This window comes from Camelina sativa, chromosome 8 (assembly GCF_030686135.1).
Source record: "Camelina sativa cultivar CO46 ecotype springtype chromosome 8, ASM3068613v1".
NCBI classification, from domain to species: domain Eukaryota; kingdom Viridiplantae; phylum Streptophyta; class Magnoliopsida; order Brassicales; family Brassicaceae; genus Camelina; species Camelina sativa.
In genome coordinates this window covers 21,436,098-21,461,417 of record NC_141887.1, presented here as the reverse complement: position 1 = coordinate 21,461,417, position 25,320 = coordinate 21,436,098, and the positions used below count along the sequence as shown (strand labels likewise).

Here is a 25,320-nt window from a genome sequence, read left to right as displayed (position 1 = left end):
ATGGTCCCTTCTTATCAGACTTTTTAGTTTAGCTTCTCAAAGTGAAATTTAATGCCATGTATTTTTTGTGTTGTGTACGACTTGACACTTATGTAACCCCAACTTAGAGTTGGTGAAGTTTTACAAGTTGTTTTCTATAAACTTGTAGCAATAAACATGTGCAAGTTGTTAAACCAATAACATTTAAGAGACCAAAGTAAAAGCCAAAAGAAAAGAGAAACAATCGAGAACCTAGGACTAGTTAGCTTAATTTCAAAGGGTTTGTTTTGTATGGGGTAAAACTTTGAAAGAAGCACTAATACAAGGAGTTATAAGTAAAACAAGTGGCTACGATAGACCCAACACAGATGATCAAAGAAGGAAGCAGAGTAACATTCAAAAGCATACTCTGTCCCAAGAAACCAGCCAAAGTGATCGTCGCATCAGCTATCACACGTGCGATCGTGCCAGCTTCCGTCGACAATAATCCACCGTTGTAAGTCCCACGTGACAGCCTCGATGACATCACTCTCGATAGTAACGATAAGTTCACACCTGTAAAAGCCAAAAAACATGTTTTCAAATGGGATAGATGGATCTTTTACCTTCAAGAACGCAACAAGTTCATAAATGTTATGATCTTAAAAAACGATTTCGGGTTAAAACGCAGCTAAAGTCATGTTTTAGGGGTACATGTATCAATCTTTTTACCTTCAAGAACTTCAGCAGAAACAAACATGATGAATCCTGAGATAACGTATTGTGGCACAGTGTAAGGGATTACTACATGGAAGCTCAGAAGTATTCCAACACAGACCATAATCTCTGACGCCAACAGAATTTGCCTGTAATAATAAATTCACATTTTCAGGTAACATACAAGGAAAATAATCAAGAAAATAAAATATGCATGGATCTTTACCGATCTTCGAACATGTTGCTGATATAGCTTCCAACAATGAGGTTAACCGGTAGAACCGTTAAACCGAGACAGAACAAGAAGATGGAAACAGAACTCATGGACCAACCGAAGTAGTATGTTGTAACAACACTTGATTCTGATAGTAGTATCTCCATCGCATACTTAAGCATGAAGTATATCAACAATTGAACCTAAAAGCAATAAAAAGTTTTCATCTTTCACCTCTTTTGTAAATTGACTTTTTGTAAGAAAATAAATTTTTAAGTTTTTGTTACCTTTACTGAAGGAGTGAGTAGTTTGTAAGCAGCTACAATGGAGTTAGCAGGTTTACGCGAATCCTCAGAAGATTCTTCGCTTCCATCTCCATCGTCTTCTTCATCATGTTCTGTTTCTTCAGATGCAAGCAACAGCGGCTTTTTAAGACCTTTCTCCATATTTCCATCTTGATCAGCTTCACCACAAAATATTTACTCTAATCAGTTAAGAGTATAGAAAGAAAAAGAAAAAAAGCAGACATGGTTCACTTCAATTCCATACCGGAATTAGACTCTTGTGAAGTATGAATCTCTTCAGGCTCACGTGCGGGTTCCCGAAACGAAATAGCTAACCAGACTAAGTACAATAGCCAAGCAACAGCCATAACCCAACCAGGTAATGTATCCTGGTTAAACGTAAGACTTTTGATCTTGAAATCAGTTTGCAACAAACCAGCAAGAGCAGGACCACAAGCCATTCCTAGAGCACTTGCACTAACAAAACCTGCTGAAGCCTGCATTCGGATTTTCAAAGGCACACAGTCGCTTATATATCTCCTGTTCACAGCTCTCGCGGAACCAAATCTACAAACGTATAAAATATGATAGTCAAGCCTATGTCTCATGAAAACAAAATGTATAACACAAAGTCTAAAACGAGACTTACCCACAGAAAAGTCGGCCAATCAAGAGAAGTGCTAATGAATTGAAGTCATAAGCTAAAGCATATAAGAGGTTCCCAAAGAAAAGAACTATACTACTAAAAATAAGCGGTTTGAAGTAAGATTTATTGGACCAGGCGCTGAAGTAAACCGAAGAGAAGAGCTGAGCAACTGCCATCGCACCAATCACAACACCACAAACTGTTGCTGCTGCTCCAAGGCTCATGGAGTAATCATCTGCTGTAGGAACAATGATATATGTATTGACCATATAAAGAAACGTGTTCCCCAAGTTTAGCATGAGAGACATGAAGTGGTATCTCCCTTCTTCTTGATCCGCTTGCTCGTCTTGGGGAATCAGTAGGTCTTCGTCTTGCATGATTAGAGCATGTTGAGCCATGAAATTAAGGAAGTTTGTTGAATTTGTTAGCCTGTCCACCGCATTCTTAATTGAATCTACCACAGGATCCTGATGAAACTAAACCACTTTTAGATTCCGCAAAGGCAAAACTTAGTGATGTACATATGTCACAAGAAACAAAACCTGAGGAAGAACAACAGGATGGTCATAAATGGATAAGTAGCTTCCTTCATTGTATTGTAGCTCATGAAGGTTGCGCGAAATGGCTCCAACAACAGCTCCAAGACCCTAATAGAATTCGATAAAACCGAACCATTAAGCTTATTATAGCACTGGCTCATTAATCTAAGTGAGGTTCTAAGACTTTACCACATGTTTAAACACTTGCTGAAGTTGAGAGTAAGGATGATCAGCGCGAGTCTTGACATAATAGTTTGTGAATCTATAACCAAATCTTTTATCGAACTTCTTAAGTATCTTGCGGATACCAATAGCATTCATATCGATGAATAACAAAAGCTTGAGAAGATCTTGTCCCACGGATCTATAAGCCTCTCTTAACTTAGATATCTGAGATATGTCAGGCTCATCTTGAAGTGCATCATGCCATTCCCTTAGTTTCTGTAACCTACTTGAAAGCAAACCTTGTTGCTTCAACATGAAAAGAGCGATCTTCTCGATCTGCATGCAAGCGTGAATGGATTGTGTGTTGTAAAGTTTGATGCATTACTTAGTTATATAAAACCGCGAAATTTTGGTGAAGGAAAACAAAGAAAAACCTGATGATCCAACATTCTTGAGAAATCTTTTAGACATTGGCGGCGATCTAGACTTCCTACTTGGATTTGTTGACCATATTGCTTCACTTTCTTCTTCATCAATTTGTAATTGATGTAATATCTAAAGAGTAATCGAAAAAAAAAAACAAGTATACATGATTCACATTGCTATAAATTTGCAAAAATAAATAAAATCTTGAATATTGTAGAAACATACTCTTGCCATTCTTCTATGCTACGTTCCTTGAGCTTTTTTCCAAAGGCGACCATTTTCTACAACAAACACAAGAATCAGAGACAACGAGCAACCAAAATTATCCCCAAAAAAAAAGAAAAAAGAAAGATTAGTTACATTAGACTAAACTTGATATACAAGTCTATGTACTACTACAAGGTTTCTTTGTTTACAAATGTATCAATGAATTTTGTAGACCTTAAATTTCTTTAGTCAAAAAAGTTATTAATTTGATTGACGAGTGAGTCAACCATGTTGCTTTTTTTTTCCTACTAAAAGAGTCAACTTAGAATCTAAATGTATAAAATCTAAAAGTATGGTACCTTTAGACGTTCTCGTTCTTCTCCGTATTTGTGGTCAATTTAGATTCTGAGAAAACAGAGAGAAATTAATGAGAGTTATAGTTTTCCATTGAATTATACAGCTCAAAGATCAAACTTTTAAAGTAAACATCATATATAATACACGTGATAAGTGATTGCATCACTTTACAAACATGTTTTTATAAGAATCCCAACTTGGAATCTTCCATTTTCTTCAAAACAGATTCGAGGGATACAAACCAACAAGCAAAATTAATAACAAAGCAAATAGAAGAAGCCATATATATATAATATAAATACAAACACCTAACCTAATGACCTATTAATATTCCTTCGTGCTCTCCGGCAACCAACCAAATGTGTGAAAATACTGAAATTAAAATGCAAATTGCAACAAAGAGCATTTATGTTTACCAGCTTTATTATATCTAGGGAGTAGGGTGATTTAAACAAGTTGTTAAGAAATCCGATTTCCAGAGATTGTGTAATCTTCAAAAGGATTAGTGCAAAACTCCTCAAAAGTTGAATATGAAAAGCCGAGAGAGAGAGAGAGAGAGAGAACCTCAGATTTTATTTGTTGTTTAATTATGAATGAGGCTGAAATTTCGGGGGGTTCTTTTTTCTTCTTTCTTTCAATCCGATTTGCACCAAGAAAACAAAAAATTGAGATGAAAGAAGAGGAGAAAATAGAATAGTATTAGTGGCTGTGACAAGCTCTTTGGGATATATAGCAGTATATTTTGGAACATATATAGCATGTTCCTTTTCCATTGATGTGTCTTTCTATATCGCCAGGATTTTCACAAGACCCGGTGCAGTTTTTACCCTTTTTGGTTAAATACAGTCCTCTCTTATCCTCAGTAATAAAAATCAAATCTCTGAAAACAAATATGTATCCTTGACCAAAAAAAACAAAAAAGAGCAAGGATACATATGTTCGTTTTGAGTAATAAACTATCCTGATCTAGTAACTTTTGTCATTGATCATATTCTTTGGAACAGGCTTGCAAGTCTCAGAGTCAAAGATGGTCTACGAGTTTGATTTGGTACTAGAAATTCTTAACTTTTGGATCGGCCTTGGGTTTTCTTATAGTATTGATTTTTTTTTTTTGCCTCTATAGCATAAAACTGCATTCATTGTGCAAATATTTTTTTTGGTTAAATAAAATTTACATTATAAGAAAAAAAAATTCTATGGCAGATCGATTTTTCGATCACACGAATGAGGAAAAATGCTGGACATAGTTTTTCTCTTGGAAGTCGTATCTGCTAAATAATAACTGTAATTACTATTAGTAGAGCACCGTCCAAAACTTCCAACTAGTGATGAGCACACACAACCACTAACCCCAATGCCGAAAGAACAGTCTCTAATTATAAAAGAAAACAAGAAACGTGGCAAAGTAACATGCTCATCACTTGATCAGTTTGGTTACGTATAGGCTTTTTATTTATTTAATTACAATATAAGAAAGTATAGATAACCGATTTGATTAATTATATCCTTTATCCTATAAATCACAAATCACTTTAAATCTTGCCACATCAGAATTTATGTTTTTTAAATTAAAACAAAAAACATTTATCACACAACTGAAAAAAACGCTTGGCAGAAAAAAAAAAGAAAAAAAAAAAAAAAAACTGCTGACTTTTCTCCCACTCCCCAGGTTCAAGTTGATTTTACAACCGATTCCACTACTATTTAAATCATAATTCAGTTTCTTTTATCAGTAATCCTTTCTTTTCCATAGTTTTGTTATTTTGATCATCTATCTCTTCTGTAATTCTCTCCTCTCCATTCGTATTTTTTCCTGGTTGCTCATCTAAACTACAGTTACAATTCTCAAGCAGATAAATATTTAAACATTTGTTCATATTCATAGATTTTCTCTTGAAGTTATATTAATTATGATTTTTATATACTCAGTTGGAAGATCCTAATTGTTGATGAGGGGAATTGAGATACCAAAAACAAAATTAGATAACATAGCTCATATACTGGTACTATCTTCACCTTTACGATTTTTTTATTCATGTAAATATTATAACAAAATTCATTGTTATTAATTTAATGTTACTAATTTGATGATTGTTATTTTTCCACATTTATCTAACTATCATTTTTACGATATTTTTACGATGTTTTCGGTTAAGGGGAGTGCCAGTGGGCTAAGTAAAGATCAACAACAAGTGTGTTTATGGTTATTCTTTTATCATATTTCTTTTTTTTTTTTTGCTTTTCTAATGTTAATACAACTCTGTCATGTTTAAATTTCCACGATCAAATTGAATTTCCTACTTTTAAATGCTTAATGTTTATATATTTGCTAAGTTTTCGCATATACAAAGTATTGAGCATGTATTGTGAACATGAAACGAAGGTGTATTATTTTTGGACTGGATAATTTTGCCCAAAACCAAATACGTGCCCAAAACTCTATTAGGTTACACTTTGGACTGTGTAGTTTTGAGACCCATCTCATAATTGGAATAATATTTTCTTACAAATTAATAAGTATTCATATATGTTATTTGATCACAAATAATAATTCCGTGTCTATGCACGGGACAAATACTAGTATGTTATAATCACCGATAATAAGCATTCGTCTAAGTTATAGGACTAGCTAGTTATAGGATCTAACAATATCAACATATTATTAATCTGACGTTTCCGCGATTCGAATATCGGTGGTAACAAAAACACTGACTAGTGAGTGATCCATCATCATGTGATGAAACGATATCAAAAGTAAGCCAAGTCATTACGTTCTTCGTTTGGACAATGCACCCACGTGGGGTTAGAAAGTTAGAACATAGAAGATAGCTTCGTATATGACTTTTAAAACTCGTAAGACTTTTGTTTTCTTTTCTAAGTCTAATCATGTATAAAGTTCCCTTAAAAATTGAAGTTACAGCTATAACCAAGAATAAAATTCATAATATGCTTGACAATAAAATCACAATTATCACAAAAATTAGGATTTCTGCTCCAGGCCTTAATTTTAATCCAAATATGTTGATGGATTCATTACTTGATTTTTTAAAAACAGTATTATATGATATACAACATTAACATTTGACTCAAAATTTCAAATGGTATAGAAAATGAGAAATAGTCAAATATCAGAAAAAGATGTTGACTTAAAAAGAAATCAAAAACCGAAAGTTAGAAGAGAAGAAAATACTGTAATACTACTACTATGTTGTTAGTTGGATGGGGTTAATTAATGAGCAGCTAAATTAATGTGCACAGCCCAAAGACATTGCATGTGTTTTGATTGAGTGCATCAATTTTTTGCAACTTACATACCTAACGCTTCCATCTATCTCCTTGACTCATAACATACTCACCTTAACGTGTTACTTTCTTACACCTCTTTGTGGTATAAGTTTTGACACATGCTTTGATCTATCTTTCTCTCACAATTCGCAAAGAATGATCTCAGTTTTGTGTGTCTCTTGTTGTTTTCATCAGCATACAAGTCATTTTTTTTTTGAATAAAATGTAAAATTTATTCGAATTTTTTTTTTTTTTTACATAAAAATGCAGCATGTGAAGATAAATTTTATGAGCTGAAAAAATTGATTTAAGTTAAAAACAGTAGTGCTTTGGGGATGATCTCCTTCATCTTGATGCTAGCCAGACCATCGTACGACCGCTGGCCTGTGTGGAGAGCAAACGATTCCTAACTTGTCTATCAAGTTGTTTGATGAGCAGATTTGATGGAGTCGAGGGTTCACCATGACGTCTATTATTCCGACTCTTTCCACAAGAGATGGAACACATATCTTAGTAAGAACAGAGTATCAAGTCATTTATTATTATTATTATTACCAACAACAGCATAGTACATTGAAAACCAAATATAACCAACATAGTAGAACCTTTTATTTTGTTTTTATAAAAATACAATAATAAATAAAATCACCAAGTCAGCAAACCAATCATATTATGACACGTATCAATTAAAAATATATAAGAAATACAATACAATAAGAAACTATAATAATATATAGATTATTACATTGCTTCGATAACAAGTTGTACAAAATTGCACACGCAAATCATATTATCCTGTAATGAAAAAAAAAAAAAGAAAAAAAGATTCGGACATTTTGAAGGTAGCAAAAATGGAATTATTCGTTGATTCCCTCCCTTACTTACTTCAATTATTAATATTTGTTTAATTATTTATTAATTAATTTATTTTATATCACTTTTTTGGGTTTTTTTTTTTTTAAAAAAGAGCTTCAGACGAAAATGGCGATCAATTTTATATCACTCTTTCATTATTTCCTCTTCTCTCTCTCTGAAAAAAAAAAAAAAAAAGCAGAGATTTTTCAACAAATTGCACTATAAAAACACGAGCCACGTGATTCATTTCTACGCCTTTCTTCTTGACTCATCATTCATCATCTAATATATAGATCAATTGATTGGATTCATTCTGTGTTTCTCAAATTAGGGTTCTTCTCAAATTTGGGGCTAAATAAAAAAAAAAAAAAAAAAGAGAAGAAGCTAAAGCAGCAGCACCACCACATTGATTTTGACCTTATTCAAATCGGAGATTTCGATTTTTTTTTCTTTGATTAAGCTCGCATACGAGGTTTTCTTAAGACCGAGATTTACCTCCGCTGCTAAAGGTATGATTTTTATCGATTAGTTAATAATAACAAAAACTAGTCTTTTAGGTTTTTTTTCTTTGAAATTGGATGTGTTTGCATGTTACTGCTTTTAAATGTTTCTTTTTGTAAAATTTTAAATTTCAAGATTCATCTATCTAATGATGATTTATGATTTTTTTTTTCTTTTTCTTTTCCCGTTTTTGGGAGTCTGCAACATAAAAGAGTCAGAGATAAGTATGTTGCTTATTTGGGTTACGTTCAAGTGTTTTTTTATTTTTATTTTTATAACCATTTTCTTTTGATCATATGAGTTGGTATATACTTCAGGGTCGTTGACATATACAAGAATGATGAGGAGACTTGTGTTTTTTCTTTTTGGTTATGAAATTTGTATTGCTTTATGTTTGTTTTGGCTTTTTAGTTTGATGGGTGTTGTACAATGGCTAGTTCTAGTATCAGTGATGAGGTATTTGTAATTTGATGCATCAAAAAAATAGTTCATGGATACGGTTACAGCACTTGATCACACTGTGCTGACTCTCTTTTTTCTTGTCTCCTTAGGCACAAGGTTTTGTCTGCTGAACTAGAAACTGGAAGCTCAGAGTTGTATTCATTAACCGTTCCTAGCCGTGTGAAGATTTTAAGCTGTCATCAAGAAATTTAAGGACGGAGCTTCTACGAATTAAGTGCGATGGTCTCTGACAGGCATTCTGCTCGTTTATATAATTCCCTCCCAATGGAGAGGGTCAGAACGATTCTAACACATACTTACCCTTATCCGCATGAGCATTCACGTCATGCTATCATCGCTGTATTTTTTGGTTGCCTATTCTTTATTTCTTCGGATAACATGCACACCCTCATTGAAAAGTTTTCCCTCAAGTGGTGGTCCATGTATGCATGTTTGCTCGGATTTTTCTACTTCTTTTCTTCTCCATTTATCCAGAAGACCATCAGACCAAATTATTCAAACTTCAGTCGGTGGTAAGCAACTGTTAATTCAATCTTCTGAAAAATATCAATTTTCACTCTTTGAAATTTCATAATTCTTTTGGTTTTTTTTTTGGGTGTAGGTACATTGCCTGGATTTTAGTTGCAGCTTTGTATCATCTTCCTAATTTTCAGTCAATGGGTTTGGATTTGAGGATGAATTTGTCCTTGTTTCTAACAATTTACATATCATCCATACTCTTCCTTGTTGTCTTTCACATCATATTTCTTGGCCTTTGGTATGTTGGTCTTGTTTCTCGCGTGGCTGGAAGACGCCCAGAGATCTTAACCATTCTTCAAAACTGCGCTGTAAGCTCACCATTGCCAGCGTTGCACATTAAAGCGCACTTATGTGCTTTAAACATTGTCTTTCCTATGAAAGTGATCGTCTTCATGTCTTTCGGCTTGTGCAGGTTCTTAGCATGGCCTGCTGTATATTTTACAGTCATTGTGGTAATCGAGCTATTTTGAGGCAAAAACCACATGGAAGACAGTATTCTAGCTGGTTTTCGTTCTGGAAAAAGGAACATAGGAACAATACCTGGCTTGCAAAATTCATTCGTATGAATGAGCTGAAAGACCAAGTGTGTTCGTCATGGTTTGCTCCTGTTGGATCTGCAAGTGATTATCCACTATTATCCAAATGGTTCATTTACGGGGAGGTATCTCTTCTTTAAACTGTTCTAATGAATTGTGAATATGTTTTATTTGTTCACCCTTTAATAATCCTATTCATACCTTGTTATTTGCAGATTGCATGCAACGGATCATGTCCTGATTCATCTGACGAAATTTCTCCTATATACTCCTTGTGGGCCACATTTATTGGTCTTTACATTGCCAATTATGTAGTGGAGAGATCAACAGGGTAAGTAGCGTCTATGTTACTAAGACATGTCAAATTAATATGTGCAATTGAGTATCAACAGTACATTCATATGAACAGCGTTGGTCTTACACTCAAAGGGCATGTTTAATCTTAGAGTTTTAATATACTGTTTAGGTGGGCTCTGACACACCCTTTATCAGTCGACAAGTATGAGAAGCTGAAGAATCAGCAATTGAGACCTGATTTCTTAGATATGGTTCCTTGGTATTCAGGGTACGTCAATGCTAAACTAAAATTTTCCCTTTATGCTTACTATTTTTTAATGTGGCAAGTAAAAAAGGAAGGCAGGACACTTTACCAGGTGCTGACCTATCTCATTATATGTTTCAGAACATCGGCTGATTTGTTTAAAACTGTGTTTGACCTCCTCGTGTCAGTCACGGTATTTGTTGGCCGCTTTGACATGCGGATGCTGCAGGTAGACCTTTTATACTTATGATATGATATTCTCAGGTCATTCCTCTCTTCGCAGATAGACATTTGAGATAATTGAATTTAACTTTTGTTGCTTTTTTCCTTTGTGCCAAATCTTTAGGCTGCAATGACCAAATCTGATGATGCAACTGGTAGAAAGGAACTTTTGTATGATCACCTTGCTGATAAGAATGATTTTTGGTTTGATTTCATGGCGGATACTGGTGATGGGGGAAATTCATCATATAGTGTTGCGAAACTTCTTGCTCAGCCTTCTCTTAAAGTTCCAGTGGCTGATGATTTCCTATCTCTTCCACGGGGCAATGTACTGCTAATTGGAGGAGATCTTGCGTAAGTGCTTTACTTATTATTTGTATATATTTACATATTCCCAAGCTTTTGTCAAATCTAACCATGGATGTTTTTCTCCAGATACCCAAATCCGTCATCTTTTACATATGAAAAACGTCTCTTCTGTCCTTTTGAGTATGCGCTGCAGCCACCGCGTTGGTATAAAAATGACTCTATTGCTGTTGACAAGCCTGAATTGCCCGATGGAGTGTCGGATCTTAAGAGTTATGAAGGTCCACAATGTTTTCTAATCCCTGGAAACCATGGTGAGTTTCAGGTCTCAGCTTCGTTTATTTTTCAAATATGTTGTTTCACTTACCTGCATGCATACTCGGTTTCTTCTTTCATCTCTAACTGTAGGGTTATTTGTTTATATTTCGTAGACTGGTTTGACGGACTCAATACTTTCATGAGGTATATATGCCATAAGAGTTGGTTAGGCGGCTGGTTAATGCCTCAGAAGAAAAGCTATTTTGCCCTGCAGCTACCTAAGGGATGGTGGGTGTTTGGTTTGGATCTTGCACTTCATGGTGATATTGATGTCGACCAATTCAAATTCTTTTCCGAATTGGTGAAGGGCAAGGTAGTTTTTGTACCACTTTTCTTTTCCATCCTTTATATAGGATTTGTAGATGTAATGTAAATATTTTTGTCACCTAGTCATAGTTCTACCATTAACTGGCTAACCACCTACTCTATACTGTATTACTCTGGTATAGATTTGTGGTGCCATTTTTTTTCTGAAATGCTCCTAACAAGTGGATTAGGCTATAGTTTAGTAGCTTCATCTTTTCGTATTACTCAACTTTCATTTTGTTGCTTTAATAAAATTAATATTTTCTCGTTCAGGTTGGTGAGAATGATGCCCTGATCATCATCACGCATGAACCAAACTGGCTTCTTGATTGGTACTGGAGCGGCGATACAGGGAAGAACGTGAGACATCTGATATGCGACGTTTTGAAATACAGGTGCAAACTTAGAATGGCAGGGGATTTGCATCACTATATGCGACATTCATGTAATCAGTCAGATGGACCTGCCCATGTCCAACATCTTCTTGTTAATGGCTGTGGAGGAGCTTTTCTGCATCCCACCCATGTGTTCAGCAATTTTTCAAAGTTCTATGGGGCTTCTTATGGAAGTAAGGTTGCCTACCCCTCTTTTGAGGATTCAAGCAAAGTAAGTTTCCTCTCACAAACTTGCCTTGTTTATAACTTTTCATAGCATTCAGATATTAAATGGTGTTTTCGGCCGTTTGCAGATTGCTTTGGGAAATATTTTGAAATTCCGGAAAAAGAACTGGCAGTTTGATTTTATTGGTGGTATTATATACTTTATCTTGGTCTTTTCATTGTTCCCTCAGGTGCGTATTAAGCTTTTCTTATCTAAAGATTGCACAACATGCAGTAATAGATTGGGAAGCTGAGATTGATGTTTTGTATGCTATAGCAGTTCTTTTTGTTTCCTGAGTTTTGCATATACGTAGATTTGCTTTTTCCTTGAGAACCATCATATAGGCTCACTTCTCACAAGAAAACTGCAATCTTATTCCTTCTTGTTTCTCGTTTATTTCAGTGTAAGCTAGCTCACGTCTTACGAGGTGATTCGTTTTCTGGTCACCTTGAGAGTTTCTTAGGCACTGTTTGGAACGCCTTTGCGTATGTGATGGAACAATCTTATGTGTCTTTTACCGGTGTCTTGATGTTGCTGATAACTGCAATCGCATTTGTCCCCTCAAAAATATCTCGGAAGAAACGGGTTGTAATTGGAGTTCTTCATGTTGCTGCACACCTGATGGCAGCTCTGATTCTCATGTTGATGTTGGAACTGGGCATAGAAATCTGTATTCAACATAATCTCCTTGCAAATTCTGGTCAGTTTTCATTCCACATGGTTTTCATACCAAAGTGCATAATTTTATTGTATACTGAACAACCATCTTCACTCACTGGGTGAAATATTCTGTGATCAGCCTTGATTGATTTTGTGACTCCTACATTTTTGTACATTTTTGTTTACACAGGGTATCACACATTATATCAGTGGTATAAATCAGTGGAGAGTGAGCATTTCCCGGACCCTACTGGCCTTCGAGCCCGTATTGAACAATGGACGTTTGGCTTATATCCTGCTTGCATAAAGTATCTTATGTCAGCATTTGATGTTCCTGAGGTAAATAATGTACTGGGTTTTGTCTCTGTTTTGATAAACCAAAAATCCAATTTGAAAAAAAAAAAAACTGAGTGCTTTAACATCAGGTGATGGCGGTTACCCGGACCAACATTTGCAAAGACGGAATGGAATCACTTTCCAGAAGCGGAGCTGTTATCTATTATGCTTCTGTCTTCCTTTACTTTTGGGTCTTCTCAACTCCTGTCGTGTCTATGGTATTTGGAAGCTACTTGTATATCTGCATCAACTGGTTCCACATACACTTTGATGAAGCTTTCTCTTCACTCCGCATTGCGAATTACAAATCTTTCACCCGTTTCCACATCCTAGAAGATGGAGACATCGAAGTTTTCACGCTAGCAGTTGATAAGGTAAGAAAAAACTCTACTTATGACGGTTGCTACCTGACACTGCTGCTACTAATGAACCAAATGCGACTTCCAATCTTTATTGATATCTTAGTTGTTAACTGCATGGTTTAAGGAACTTTAACCAAAGATGTGTATATTGTATGAGTTTAGGTGCCAAAAGACTGGAAACTGGACAAAGATTGGGATTCAGAGCCGAAGCAAAGCTTCAAGATGAGCTATGAGAGACAGTTTCCAAGTAAATGGTGTGCTCCAACAGCCCAACAAGACCCTGTTAATACCGTCAAGATAGTAGATCGTTTCACGATTCATAGATCAGAAAAACAAAATGGAGAATGCTAGATATGGATCAGTTAAGAACTGGTTTAACTGATCCTTTTGATTGTATTGCTCTCTTTGTATAAAATTAGAATGTAATGTAATGTAGCCTCTCTGCTTATTGTTTGAGATGAATGAAGTATGATAGAATATATGCCTATTGATTAATTTATAAATTCCAGTTTTCTTCATACTTGTATTAGTCAAACACACAAAGTTAAATCAGATAACTTCTTATAGAAAGAAATGATTTTTATTGTTTTTGGGTTTTAAAGTTACAAAGTAGATTGGCACAACATACTCTCTAAGTAGCTTTAGCTATCCCTCTCTCTCTCGCTCAACCATACAACAATTTTTGCCCTTAATCAAAGCCTTCTTAAAGAGCCTTCCTAATTTTACAAATCAAGGAAAAAATACAGGGAGAGGACAACTCATATAAGCTTTTAAAAGGTACAGTGAAGATATCAACCTTGTTAAGGGCATTTTATGAAGAAGGGGCGTATTCATGGATGGCCGTTGCTAATTTATCTCTAGCTTCTGCAGTCTTTGTCCGTATCAGAAAGGTTCTCGGCGTTACATTCTCGCTGGAGTCCTCCTGTTTGCAGGTAGACAAAATCAGAGAAACCACAAAACCAACATGAAAACACTAAAAAAGGAAGAAGCTTCAGCAGCTTTTTTACCGAGGAGTGAAATATTGCAACAAGGGCGTTCTTCTGTGGGCTCGTCTTGATTCCAGCATACAGTAGTGCATTCAGAAGCAGTTTACCAACCTGACAAGAAAAAATGGATTTATAATGTTGGAAATCTGTAGACCAATTTGAATGTGAAGTGTTGTCTACTGAATCATACATCATTTCGGACAAGGATTGTGGGTTTTGATTCTTTTGTCCCCTTGTCAACGCCTTCTTTGCATTTTATAGAGAGATTGCCAGTTCCTCTATCTTTCCAACCTTTATCTGCTGGGTCACTTGACTGCACAATATCATAGATACAAAGCTTACAACGTCAGCAAGAACAGAATATCAAGATAACTAAAGTAGAGAAAATAAACTACTTCACAAGCACTATGACACCTAAAGAGGTATAAAATTTAGGAAAGAATATTTTCATATTTAACCTTTATGGTCTCATACGTGATGATGTTATATCCTCGTTATGGTTATTAATATTACATCACTCAATATGTACAAATAACAGCAACTTATTATGAAACAATATACTGAGTGCTGCTACTGAAAAAGGGAGGGATATTGTAGAATAGCGGAAAATAACATCAAAGTTTAAGCCAAAAATATACCTTCACATAAAGTTTGCATTTGACTTCATGAACCACAGTAACACCCTCTTCTTTAGTCTTTTTGACAGATGGGCTGCTCGGTTGAGGTTGTTCATCTTCTGCCAAGTCAAAAGAATCCAACGTTTACAGGTCCATTATGCCTCAAGATTTGTTATAGATAATTTCCTCTAAATAAGTTGTAACTTCAGGATAGAAAACTATATCAAGATTGTGGTTTCAAAGAGATTTGAAGTCGTAAGTCCTAACATAACTTTTTCAAGAAAAAGGAACACAAAATTGGAAGATAACAATATACTGATCAACTTACCACCATCTGCATCATCTGCAGAATCCCGCTTTACTGCTATGGGCACTGGAGCTGCTAATACCAGCAAACAAGGAAAGGAGAGGTTAGGTCTCTGAAACTATTTTCCTAAATATAAAAAGCTGATCAACGACAAGTCCAATATTTTGCCAATGGAACAAGTAGAGATACCTCCAGATGAAAAAGGGTTTTGATTATTCGAAGATGAGAAAGGAGGTTGGCTAGTAGAGACTGCTCCCGCTTGACTGCTGGGAAATAGACTTGGTTGGCTGCTTTTAGCCGAACCAAACTGGCCACTAAAAGACCCAGTCTGGCTATTTGAGACTGTTCCTGCTTGACTGCTGGAAAATAGGCTTGGTTGGCTGCTTTTAGCCGAACCAAACTGGCCACTGCTAAAAAGACCAGTCTGGCTATTAGAGACTGCTCCTGCTTGACTGCTGGAAAACAGGCTTGGTTGGCTGCTTTTGGCCGAACCAAACTGGCCACTGCTAAAAGACCCAGTCTGGCTATTAGAGACTGCTCCTTCTTGACTGCTGGATAATAGGCTTGGTTGGCTGCTTTTGGCGACACCAAACTGGCCACTGCCAAAAGACCCAGTCTGGCTATTAAATGTTGAACCAAATTGACTGCTGGAGAATGCTCCAGGTTGGCTTGAAGACAAATTAGACTGACTACTTGAAAAATTGGAAGATGGATTGTTTGAGAAGAGCCCAGGCTGACTGTTTGAAGCAAATAGGCTATTATTCGAAACTGATTTAACATCGCTATTCTTGGCGTCAGCCACTATTTTCTTCTCTGCTCCACGAGATTCAGGGGATACATTCTCTCCCTGTCCCTTATTTTCTTTCAGCCAGTTGACAACATCCTTAAACTTTTCCTGCAGACATGAAGCAGAAAACTAATGAGCTAGTGTACTGAACAAAATATCTAGCACAAAACAAAGCAAGAGACTGGAAGAGTTAGCTATTCTATTTCATATAATGGACATCGAAACCAAAGACAAACTAGAAAATTAGCGTTCTGGATGAGTCGATCAAAACCATCCTAGGTTTTTTTCATAATGAGAAAAGGAGGCCTCTAAATTCAGGATAAACCAAGTACGTACACTGCTAAGCATTAAGACCAATTAGAGTATTTTAAATTCATGTCATTTAGAGTATTTACCAGAATGTTGGAAGCATGCGAAATGTAGTCATTCATCCCATCTTCCCAAAGTTCATCAGGATGATTCTTCAGCTGTAACTGCACCCAACTGTTTTCAAATTAAAGCATAAGCAATATCTTATTGAAGGTACAAACAAACCAAGTTAACTATATTAAATAACCCAACAAGCAGAGATATAATCTTTTCTAAAACACAACTGTTCACCTTACAAATTGGTTATTAAGAGCTCTCACATTCTTCCTAGCTAACTCAGCTCTCTGCTTATCCAATGATGCTGATGTTAATGAACTCTTCTGCATCGGTGCCACATTCTTCTGGATACCAAATAAGGTTCCTTCAATTGGTTTAGCATTCTTAAACTGCAAAAATTCAAAAAAAAAAAAAAAAAAAATTCCAGCTAAAGTATGAGCTCACTGTTTCAATTCGATATCAAACTGCTCTAAAATTCAAAAACTAACTAAGTAATAGATCTAAAGCAAACACCTTTGAGCTAAATCATGGGCAATGCCCACAAGACAGAACTTGGTTTACATTATAAAGTTACAGACTTTATTCATAATCATCAATCACCCAACAAAGAAATACCCACAAAGTACCAATTTTTCTCTCCAAAACAGAGAACCAACGCAAATAACGATTCTTTAACGAGATTCAATCGGCAAAATCAAAACTTTTCTATTGTAGCATGAACACAAAAGTAAATCGGAAAAGAAAAACTCACGGAAGGATCATTAGATTCGGAGACGGCGGCGCGTTTTACTCCCCTCATGATTCACACACACACAGTCTCGGCTTTTTGCTTAACTCGGCGGTATTACAACCGGCAGGAACCAAAAAGAGGCAGCTACTGAAAGGGGGAAATTTTATTTTAGGGTTTATTGTTCTGTCTTTTTTTTTTCTTCAAAATTTATTTTTTAAAAATACAAACTTTTAAAAGAGGAGAAGAAAAAAAAAAAAGATTCTCTTTCAAGATGCTATTTTCTCCATTGTGGAAAACCACATCATCCCAAAAAAAAATAGAAAAAAATGTATGCTATGGATTTTTCCATTTTTCTTTTTGGTTTTCCAAAAAAAATAATTTCTATTTTGGGTGATTTCATTTTCATACCCAATCGACTTTAAATTTAGAGAGTGAAAATTCATGTGGGGCTTTGTCTGTCTTATGATTGTTGATGTTTGAGTTGCAGTCGCTAAAAGCCTAAAACATTATGATTGACTTGTTAATAACAAATTAAATGGACAAAAGAAAAAATCAGAATACTTAAATCTCATTTTCAGTCCCATGTTGGTAAGGGAAACAAGTAATGCCAGTTACATAGGTATTAATTAGTTCGTATGTCTAACTCCAATTCATCCAAATGATGACAGATGATAGAGATCTGAAAAAATAAAATTGATGAAATTTTTAAAATTTATTTTTATTCATTCTTTGAAGATCTTAAGAGGGGTATTCAACTTATACTTTATAAGATTTAAAAGTATTCTTAAAATCTGTTGTTATTCACTGATGATTTAAAAAAATCTTATAAAATTAATCCTATGTTGCTTGACAAAAAAAAAAAAAAAAGTGACAAAAAAAAAAAAATTAATCCTTTTTTCTTTTTTTTTTTTTGGTCAAAAGAGGTTTCATTGACTTAAAACATTAAGAGAGGGGAATTCATACAATCAAAGGTTAAAAAGCAATAAGGAAAATAGAGATAGTGGTTCCATGAGTTTTCCAAAGGTGCAAAGTTTGAAAAATCTTTTGGTACCATAGCGGATTCGACCATGAAGACGGGCTTCACGAATTCCTTGATCAACATGTGATCGCCATGCGCAAGATATGCGACCAATCTTTTAGAAGAGTGCTCCATCGGGGAGACAAGGGTTAGGTTCTTCGCCACCATGAGAAAGTTCAAAAACAAGAACTCAAGTGTCTTCATACTTGTAGGCTCATAACTCATGACACTAGGTGAAGCTACAATCGGGAGACACAAGTGATAGATGCGAAGCTCTAACATAGCAAGTGGGTTCTCCCTCAAATGAAGCCATCGGCCATGGAGGTTAAGGAATTCCACACAAAGCTTGTAATCGGTTCTACATCTGAAAAATTCAGCACATCCGAGCTTATACCCTTTAGGCGAACAGAGATGGAGGGTTACACACATACCATAAACATTCAAGCTTTGAGGATCGCAAAACATTGACATAAGGATTACTATTGTCAGGGTTTTCAAAAGCTTAGAGCAAAACCATAGTATTGATGGTGAATTACAACTTAGATGGAGTCTTTGGCCATAGAGTTTGTAATCTTGGTCCCACCATGTACTAAGGTTTGGCAAATAATAATTTGGATCAGACCTGGACTTAATAAGAATTGGGTTTGAAACACACCTTATGTTCTTCTTCTCCAAATCGTTTCTTTCATAGATAATACTATGGATGTTGTAGAAGGTTGCTTGTAAGGATTTGGGGTTTAGAAGAAACAGAGATGTAAAGTTGAAGAGGATATGGTAATCACCGCTCCGTGGAGACCGGATCATAATGCCATTCCTCTTCCAACTTTTACTAGTGAACCGATGAGATGCGACTTGAATATATGTTCTGATATGATCATGAGACCATCTAAGAAGATCCTTGAGCCTTGTTCAACACAAACAAAGTTGAAGATCAATTCTTCCAGCAAAACAACTATTTGGGATAAATTCCATTTGCCAAAGGAGGTTAATCTAGCTGTTCACTTGATGAGTTTTAGGTCCAATTGGTTTAGGAGCTTCCAGAATTATGTTTGGCAACCAGGAGGTGTTTCTACTAAGCCCAAGGTAAAGAAATGGTACAACCCATGTTGTTTCTCATCAGCAAGTTGGATCAAAGAGTCAAAGAGAGAGAAGATCAAGGAAACACATAATGGGTCAATTCAAGAGCTTATCGCCAAAGAAAGCATTGGAAATTCAATTGAAGATGATATCTATCAAGTCCAGACCACTTTGAGCCTAATACAAGCCCAATAAAGCCCAAAATAATCACTTTATTTTGTGGTCAAAGAAGAGTGACGAAAATAAGAGATACATGCATCAAGAGTCACTTTGGAAACATGCACCAAGAGTTGGGTCTTCATTCAACTTAATATCTTTAATGTTTTTAGTTTCAAGAATAATTAATACTTGGCTTTGTGACCAAGTTTTCTATCCCTATGTAAACACATGTAATCTCATTTGAGAAATAATTCAATCAAGAAATCTTTTATCCTTTATTTGAGAGTGGTTAACTCCTTCGTTCCTTTTGGAACTTGTTCTTTCTCCTTGGTGGGTTACATCAAAGAGTTCTCCTTGGTAAGTTACATCAAAGAGTTTCGGTATATCAAGTGATTCCGCCGCACTTGACGTTGCCATTCGTTAGCTGAAGATTGAAGAGTCGTTATAAGAGAGTCTAGGGCACAAGGATTTTCGGGATTCGTCTCACGCCTTGTCATCTGTCTCCGCGAAGCTTCTATCTAAAGTTCCACCGCCTTGCTTTGTTTGATTTGTTTTAAGAGAGTTTGGGGCATAAGGATTTTCGAGTTCATCTCACGCCTTATCATCCAGCTTCGCGAGCCATCAGAGTTCTAGGATTATCAGTCTATCTACCTTAGAGCGTCGATTCCTTGGGAGGATCACATCATGTTCTAGGAGTTGGTTCGGGAATCCTCAAATAGCAGTCATGATAAAGGAGCTGGATTCGAACATGAGATGTGTATGTGATTGGGTATTGATAAGCGGTATGGGATACTCGAGCTGTACAAACCATGAGCAAATATTCAGCGACCACGGAGGTATGACTGGGATTGCAAGATCTTTTTTAGCTCGGCGATGGATTACAACAGCGAGGGTTTCAAACAGAGCATGAGCCACCATCGGAAACTTTTTCCGGTTTGCAGTGGTGGCGGGGAACAGATCTGAAATCATGGGGGTGAAAATGGTGGCTGGGAACTCGAGAGAAAGGCCTCGCCGAGAAGAATCACCAGCTGGGAAGGGAGGGGGAAAGGGGCATGAAGCTGACGCTTGACCAAAGTCGAAATTGTTGATGTCAGAAAAACTTCGAAGGGACTAAAAGAGGACCAGAACAAGCTTAGAAGAAAGGGGAAGAGACGGAGATGAAAGACCAGTGGCCCAGCGATGCCGTTTGGAGCCGATGCCGCCGGGAGAAGAGATATAAGGGGTTGTGCCAGAAAGAGCGGCTAGGACGAACTCTGATGAAACAACTAAAAAAAAATTAATCCTATGTTATTCATTACCCAATCGACTTTAAATCTATAAAGTGAAAATTCACCTGGAGCTTTATCAGTCTAATGATTGTTGATGTTTGAGTTGCAGTCGCTAAAACATTATGATTGACTTGTTTAATAACAAATTAAATGGACAACAAAAAATCAGAATACTCAATCTCATAGGTATTAATTAGTTTGTATGTCTAACTCCTATTCATCCAAATAATGACAGATGATAGAGATATGAAATAATAAAATTGCTGAAATCCATTTTTAAAATTTTATTTTTGTTCATTCATTGAAGAACTTATGTATTGTACTTTCAAATGTTGAAAGTTGAAACTCTTTGGGAGTTTAAGTCCTACCTAAACTATAATTTTAAGGAATAACGAAAAAAGAAAATAAAGCATAGAGAGTCTAAACTGAAGATTCATATTATAAGAGTTAGAAAAACAAACACCACATAATGACTGTAGACTCCAACTCTCATTTAGACTTTAGAAATGGAATATATGACCTTTATATATAAGTTTTTATACGAAGCATTCCCCTTATGCAAAACTACATATACAGTAAACCTCTATAAATTAATAATATTAGGACCAAGACATTTTATTAATTTATAGTGATATTAATTTATCTATAAATTAATAATTATTATTTTATAGTATAAATTAATAATTGTTAATTTATAGATATATTTTTAATTGTTCAAATTTTTTAAAATTATGAATTGGAACAACTATAGCAAAATAAGATTAAACTTTCGGATGTTATAAATTTTATGATTTAGGAATTGAACTTGTAATATTTAGAAAACATTATTGACAATAAATTACAAATACTATAGACAAATTGACTTATACACATGACATACATAAATTCAAATCTATGAATAATAATATCAATTCTCCTATTTTAATAATCTATCAAATTATCAAATTGTAAATGATGCATATCTAAAAATTAAAACTTTAAAATTTAATTATTTGTATGACATGTTATAAAATATTTTAGAGATATCATTATAGTTTGAAAACACAACATTACAATTGTTCTATAGAAATGAGCTTTAGGAGAAACATACACTATTATATCAGTATATATATATATATATATATATATATATTTACATGATTATTAATTTATGATATTATTGGGATCATATTTTACATAGAGATTTCAAAAAAATTATTATCTTATTATCTTATCGAATATTGTTAATTTTTATACTGGCCCGACTTGGGACCAGCAAAATTTATTAATTTATAGAATATTAATTTATAGAGTTTTTACTGTAGTTTTATTGAAATAACATATATCTAATACATTATGAATCTAATCTTTAACAAAATCTCAAAATCTTTTACTCCCTCCCAAAAACTAAAAATTCATTACGAAGCGATGTCGAAGATGAATTCATCCACCAAGGAAGTGAAAAACCCACTAGCCAAATCTTCAACCACACTTTGTCTCTCATCTCCACTAATGCAACCCCATTTCATTTCCTTCACGTATATATCTCTCTTCTCTCTCACTTGCCAACTCGTAAACATCTCTTCTTGTCTCCCCATAACCCAATCTTCTACATTCTTCACCATCCATGTCTCCTCTTTTGGCCCAATATCATCTTCTTGAAGATAATCTAACAATAGATTATCTGCTACATGAGAAGCTAGTAGGTCGTTTGTTTCGCCAATTCTCTCTTTCACTAGAGCAAACAAGCGGTTTGCGCGTTTTTCTGATCCATCATCTTCGGTTTCCAATGACTGAAATGAGTACTCTTCTTGTCTCTCTACATAATTCTCTATGCGTTTCTCCAAGTCTAGGGGCTCAAGCCGTACCAAACCATTTAATCTCCTGCTTTTTCTAGCAATTTTCTCATATGTATCTGCAAATATCAACTTATAACGTTATTTAATTACAAATTCACATTTCTCTTGTAGTGTATATAAACCGATTTGCTAGGTATTGATGAGTAATCCAGTAATAAAAGTACCAATTTGGTCGGTGGTTTCACCGTCTTGATCATCATCATCATCTTCTTCATCGTCTTTAAAAGGGCATTCCAAGATTGATACGGGACTAAGTTGTTCTTTTTCATCATTCACACATTCCTACAAATTTGCATTAAATACCAAATCAGTTTCACATGCAATAGGCGTCCAATAAAACAAAATAAAATGAGAAATGATAGTGACATTAATAAGTTGACAAAAGTCAACCCGTCCCAAGACAACATCATTTATTTATGAGTGTCTTTATTTATCTATCTGTCTATGCCCTATCAAATTAATTATGATCGATCGTATCCTCACTTTTGTTTGATTGAGATTTGTGGGGTTTGTTATGTTACAAATTTACAATAATATATATAACCAATCCAAGAATAAAATCATCAAGGACTACATTAGTTAGTAAAAAAATACACGAACATGGGTGTGATACTCATACTGATAGTATACAATAAATTCTAAGTATAATGTTATTAGTACTACTACTACTATAGTACTATGTATAAATGTGTCGAGATATGCGTATCTAAATCAAACTAAAAAGAGATATAAATTCTATTAAAAAATGTGTACGATATAATGGACCTCGTGAGTTAAAAATAATTTTGGTACGTGAAAGAGTACCATGAAACAAAACAAAAAATATTAACTCTCTCGCGGGATCATGTGCCGTATAATACGCATTAGAAGCTACGTAGAAGAATCTTAAAACCATTCTAATCTAAAAATCCTACACCTCACGTGACTCGCATCGTACGCTTTCCCCGACAAGTTTCAATGCTTTCACACTGTGACAGTTGTTGTTGTAATAAAAACTTGAAAACGAGAGTTTAACTAACTAACCTTTCTGTTACACATGTTGTTGCTGTTGACAGATGATGATCCGTCACAGTCATGTGCGTTTAAACACTCTCCGCTCTCATTCCCGTCTTCCACGGCGTCGTTTTCGTTCGACACTTCCTCAGATTCACCACTCGACGACGAAGAGAACGATGAGGAAGAAGATTGTACAACGTCCTCCGATGATGAGTTTGTAAAAAACTCGCTACCGGAACTCGATGAGTCACCGGAGATAAACTCCTCCACGGTCGTAGTGATCGGAGCTTCTGAGATTGAGAATGTTGGTTCCTCCACGACGGTGGTGGAGAGTTGAGAGATCAGATCGAACGGTTGATCTAAACTCTCTTCGAACGCAACTGATCTCCACCATTGGATCACTCCATCTCCGTCTCCAGTTACTTCACGGCGAGAATGACCTAAGGGTTTTCTCCAGAAGCTTTTGCTTAAAAGCCGTTTAGACAAGCTTCTAGACAAAACTCCATGTTTATTATTATTATTGTCTCCCTTAGAAGACGGGAACGGCAAAAGTCTAACCGCGTTAAGAAACGCCGTGGAGGCTTTATGAACAGCGTGACTTATCGCCGTCCCACAAGTTGTACGGCTTGATCTTCTAGTGAGACGCGGTTGTTTACGATGATGATGGTGATGCTGATGGATCAATCCTGAACGTTTGATCTCGGCGTCAAGGAGACGACGAACGGTGGAGGAAGATGAAGAAGGAGGTTGACGACGTGGGAAAGATTTGAAACCGTTGGATGAACAAGAACTGAGATCATCGAGTAAGTAATCTCTTAACATCAATGGCTTCAAGCGTCTTTTGCTTGTTGAAAGTCTTTGATCAGAAGAACTGATCATCGACGACGCCATTGGTGAACACGTGATGGTCTGGAGTTTTGTGTTATGAGAGTTAGAATTTATAGTGAAGTAGAAAGAAGCTTCTATGTAAGGTGTGTGATCACGAAACCGAGGTTTTTAGATATTTCTTTATTATTATTTATTTGAATTTTGAAGTTTCGTTTGTAGGAATTATTTTATTGGGTTTAGATTTGAAATCAGAATCTAATAAATAATTAGAAATAAAGTTAAGATTAATAAGTTGAAGAGAGAGTGACCAGAAGTTGACCTTGTAATAAAACAGGAGACGAGATTCTTGCGGCTGAGATACAGTTTTTGCCTCTTCACGTGTGTGTGTGTGTGTATGAACGTCAATATTAGTATTAGATTTACAACAGATTTTATTTTATTTTAATGTGTATAAGTATTAATTAGTGTAATTTCCAGATCTATATTAGCAGCTTCCAACTATTACATTGAAACTATAAAACAATTAGTCTGATTTTTTCAGAATCGTTTTTAAATGTGTAGTTTTAGGCTTAGCGAGGCATTATGAACTGTATTACTAGTTATTTACTGCCGTCGTCTTTACTAATTCAAGCTTAAATTATGCATAATGTATATTGAAAATATGTATTCATCAGAAACGTATCAAAATATAAGACCTAGGAAGTAGAAACCTCTTTCACTTTGATTTCCATCATTCCGTTTCCATGTATCAACCGAACGTAATTGAGCAGAGAGAACAAAAAAAGTAACAAAATCAACAAACGTAAATTTTTACTTTGAAACTTATTTTTTGAATGTTTTATATTTGGTTCATTATATATATTCACTAATATTCAGATTCGTTTTGATTTAATAGTTGATCATTGCATGAAAGTTATTTACATAATATGTAGTAAAGATATACTTCAGCCCAGCCCAACATCATCTTGGTTAAAAAAATATATTGTTCGATATTCTAAAACTCTAGTATGATCCAAATATA

At 35.2% G+C, this 25,320-nt stretch overlaps 4 protein-coding genes across 8 annotated transcripts; 1 reads left to right on the top strand and 3 right to left on the bottom strand.

Annotated features, from left to right (window-relative positions):
* Positions 1 to 118: 118 nt before the first annotated feature.
* On the bottom strand, positions 119 to 4,235 carry LOC104707475 (SPX domain-containing membrane protein At4g11810-like). 2 transcript variants are annotated; one of them, XM_087463452.1, is made up of 12 exons: positions 3,930 to 4,235; positions 3,516 to 3,561; positions 3,175 to 3,230; positions 2,958 to 3,078; positions 2,548 to 2,859; positions 2,362 to 2,466; positions 1,823 to 2,286; positions 1,439 to 1,740; positions 1,177 to 1,352; positions 902 to 1,092; positions 691 to 824; positions 119 to 534 (listed from the first exon to the last, which is right to left on the bottom strand). In XM_087463452.1, exons 3-12 carry the CDS (start codon positions 3,225 to 3,227, stop codon positions 296 to 298), a joined length of 2,097 nt encoding a protein of 698 aa, XP_087319578.1. In that variant the 5' UTR covers positions 3,228 to 3,230; positions 3,516 to 3,561; positions 3,930 to 4,235; the 3' UTR covers positions 119 to 295. The 2 variants fall into 2 exon arrangements, with proteins under 2 accessions (XP_087319578.1, XP_019084738.1); XM_019229193.2 differs by having other exon boundaries at positions 4,078 to 4,214.
* A 3,507-nt stretch (positions 4,236 to 7,742) lies between these two features.
* Positions 7,743 to 13,840, top strand: LOC104707474 (uncharacterized). The gene is made up of 16 exons (XM_087463447.1): positions 7,743 to 8,162; positions 8,706 to 9,128; positions 9,218 to 9,443; positions 9,548 to 9,796; positions 9,887 to 10,002; positions 10,138 to 10,236; positions 10,354 to 10,441; positions 10,559 to 10,788; positions 10,870 to 11,054; positions 11,172 to 11,371; positions 11,638 to 11,970; positions 12,053 to 12,154; positions 12,367 to 12,664; positions 12,815 to 12,963; positions 13,050 to 13,334; positions 13,485 to 13,840. Exons 2-16 carry the CDS (start codon positions 8,836 to 8,838, stop codon positions 13,671 to 13,673), a joined length of 3,042 nt encoding a protein of 1,013 aa, XP_087319573.1. The 5' UTR covers positions 7,743 to 8,162; positions 8,706 to 8,835; the 3' UTR covers positions 13,674 to 13,840.
* A 43-nt stretch (positions 13,841 to 13,883) lies between these two features.
* On the bottom strand, positions 13,884 to 17,702 carry LOC147940279 (uncharacterized). Of its 4 annotated transcripts, none has more exons than XM_087463448.1 (9): positions 17,137 to 17,702; positions 16,620 to 16,774; positions 16,415 to 16,502; positions 15,422 to 16,127; positions 15,254 to 15,307; positions 14,947 to 15,044; positions 14,499 to 14,621; positions 14,330 to 14,419; positions 13,884 to 14,244 (listed from the first exon to the last, which is right to left on the bottom strand). In XM_087463448.1, exons 1-9 carry the CDS (start codon positions 17,182 to 17,184, stop codon positions 14,134 to 14,136), a joined length of 1,473 nt encoding a protein of 490 aa, XP_087319574.1. In that variant the 5' UTR covers positions 17,185 to 17,702; the 3' UTR covers positions 13,884 to 14,133. The 4 variants fall into 4 exon arrangements, with proteins under 4 accessions (XP_087319574.1, XP_087319575.1, XP_087319576.1 ...); XM_087463449.1 differs by having other exon boundaries at positions 15,254 to 15,304; positions 17,137 to 17,513; XM_087463450.1 differs by having other exon boundaries at positions 14,947 to 15,041; positions 17,137 to 17,425.
* A 4,218-nt stretch (positions 17,703 to 21,920) lies between these two features.
* On the bottom strand, positions 21,921 to 24,683 carry LOC104707472 (uncharacterized). The gene is made up of 3 exons (XM_087460747.1): positions 23,499 to 24,683; positions 22,640 to 22,757; positions 21,921 to 22,531 (listed from the first exon to the last, which is right to left on the bottom strand). The coding sequence occupies exons 1-3, from the start codon at positions 24,360 to 24,362 to the stop codon at positions 22,035 to 22,037; spliced, it is 1,479 nt and encodes a 492-aa protein (XP_087316873.1). The 5' UTR covers positions 24,363 to 24,683; the 3' UTR covers positions 21,921 to 22,034.
* Positions 24,684 to 25,320: the final 637 nt, after the last annotated feature.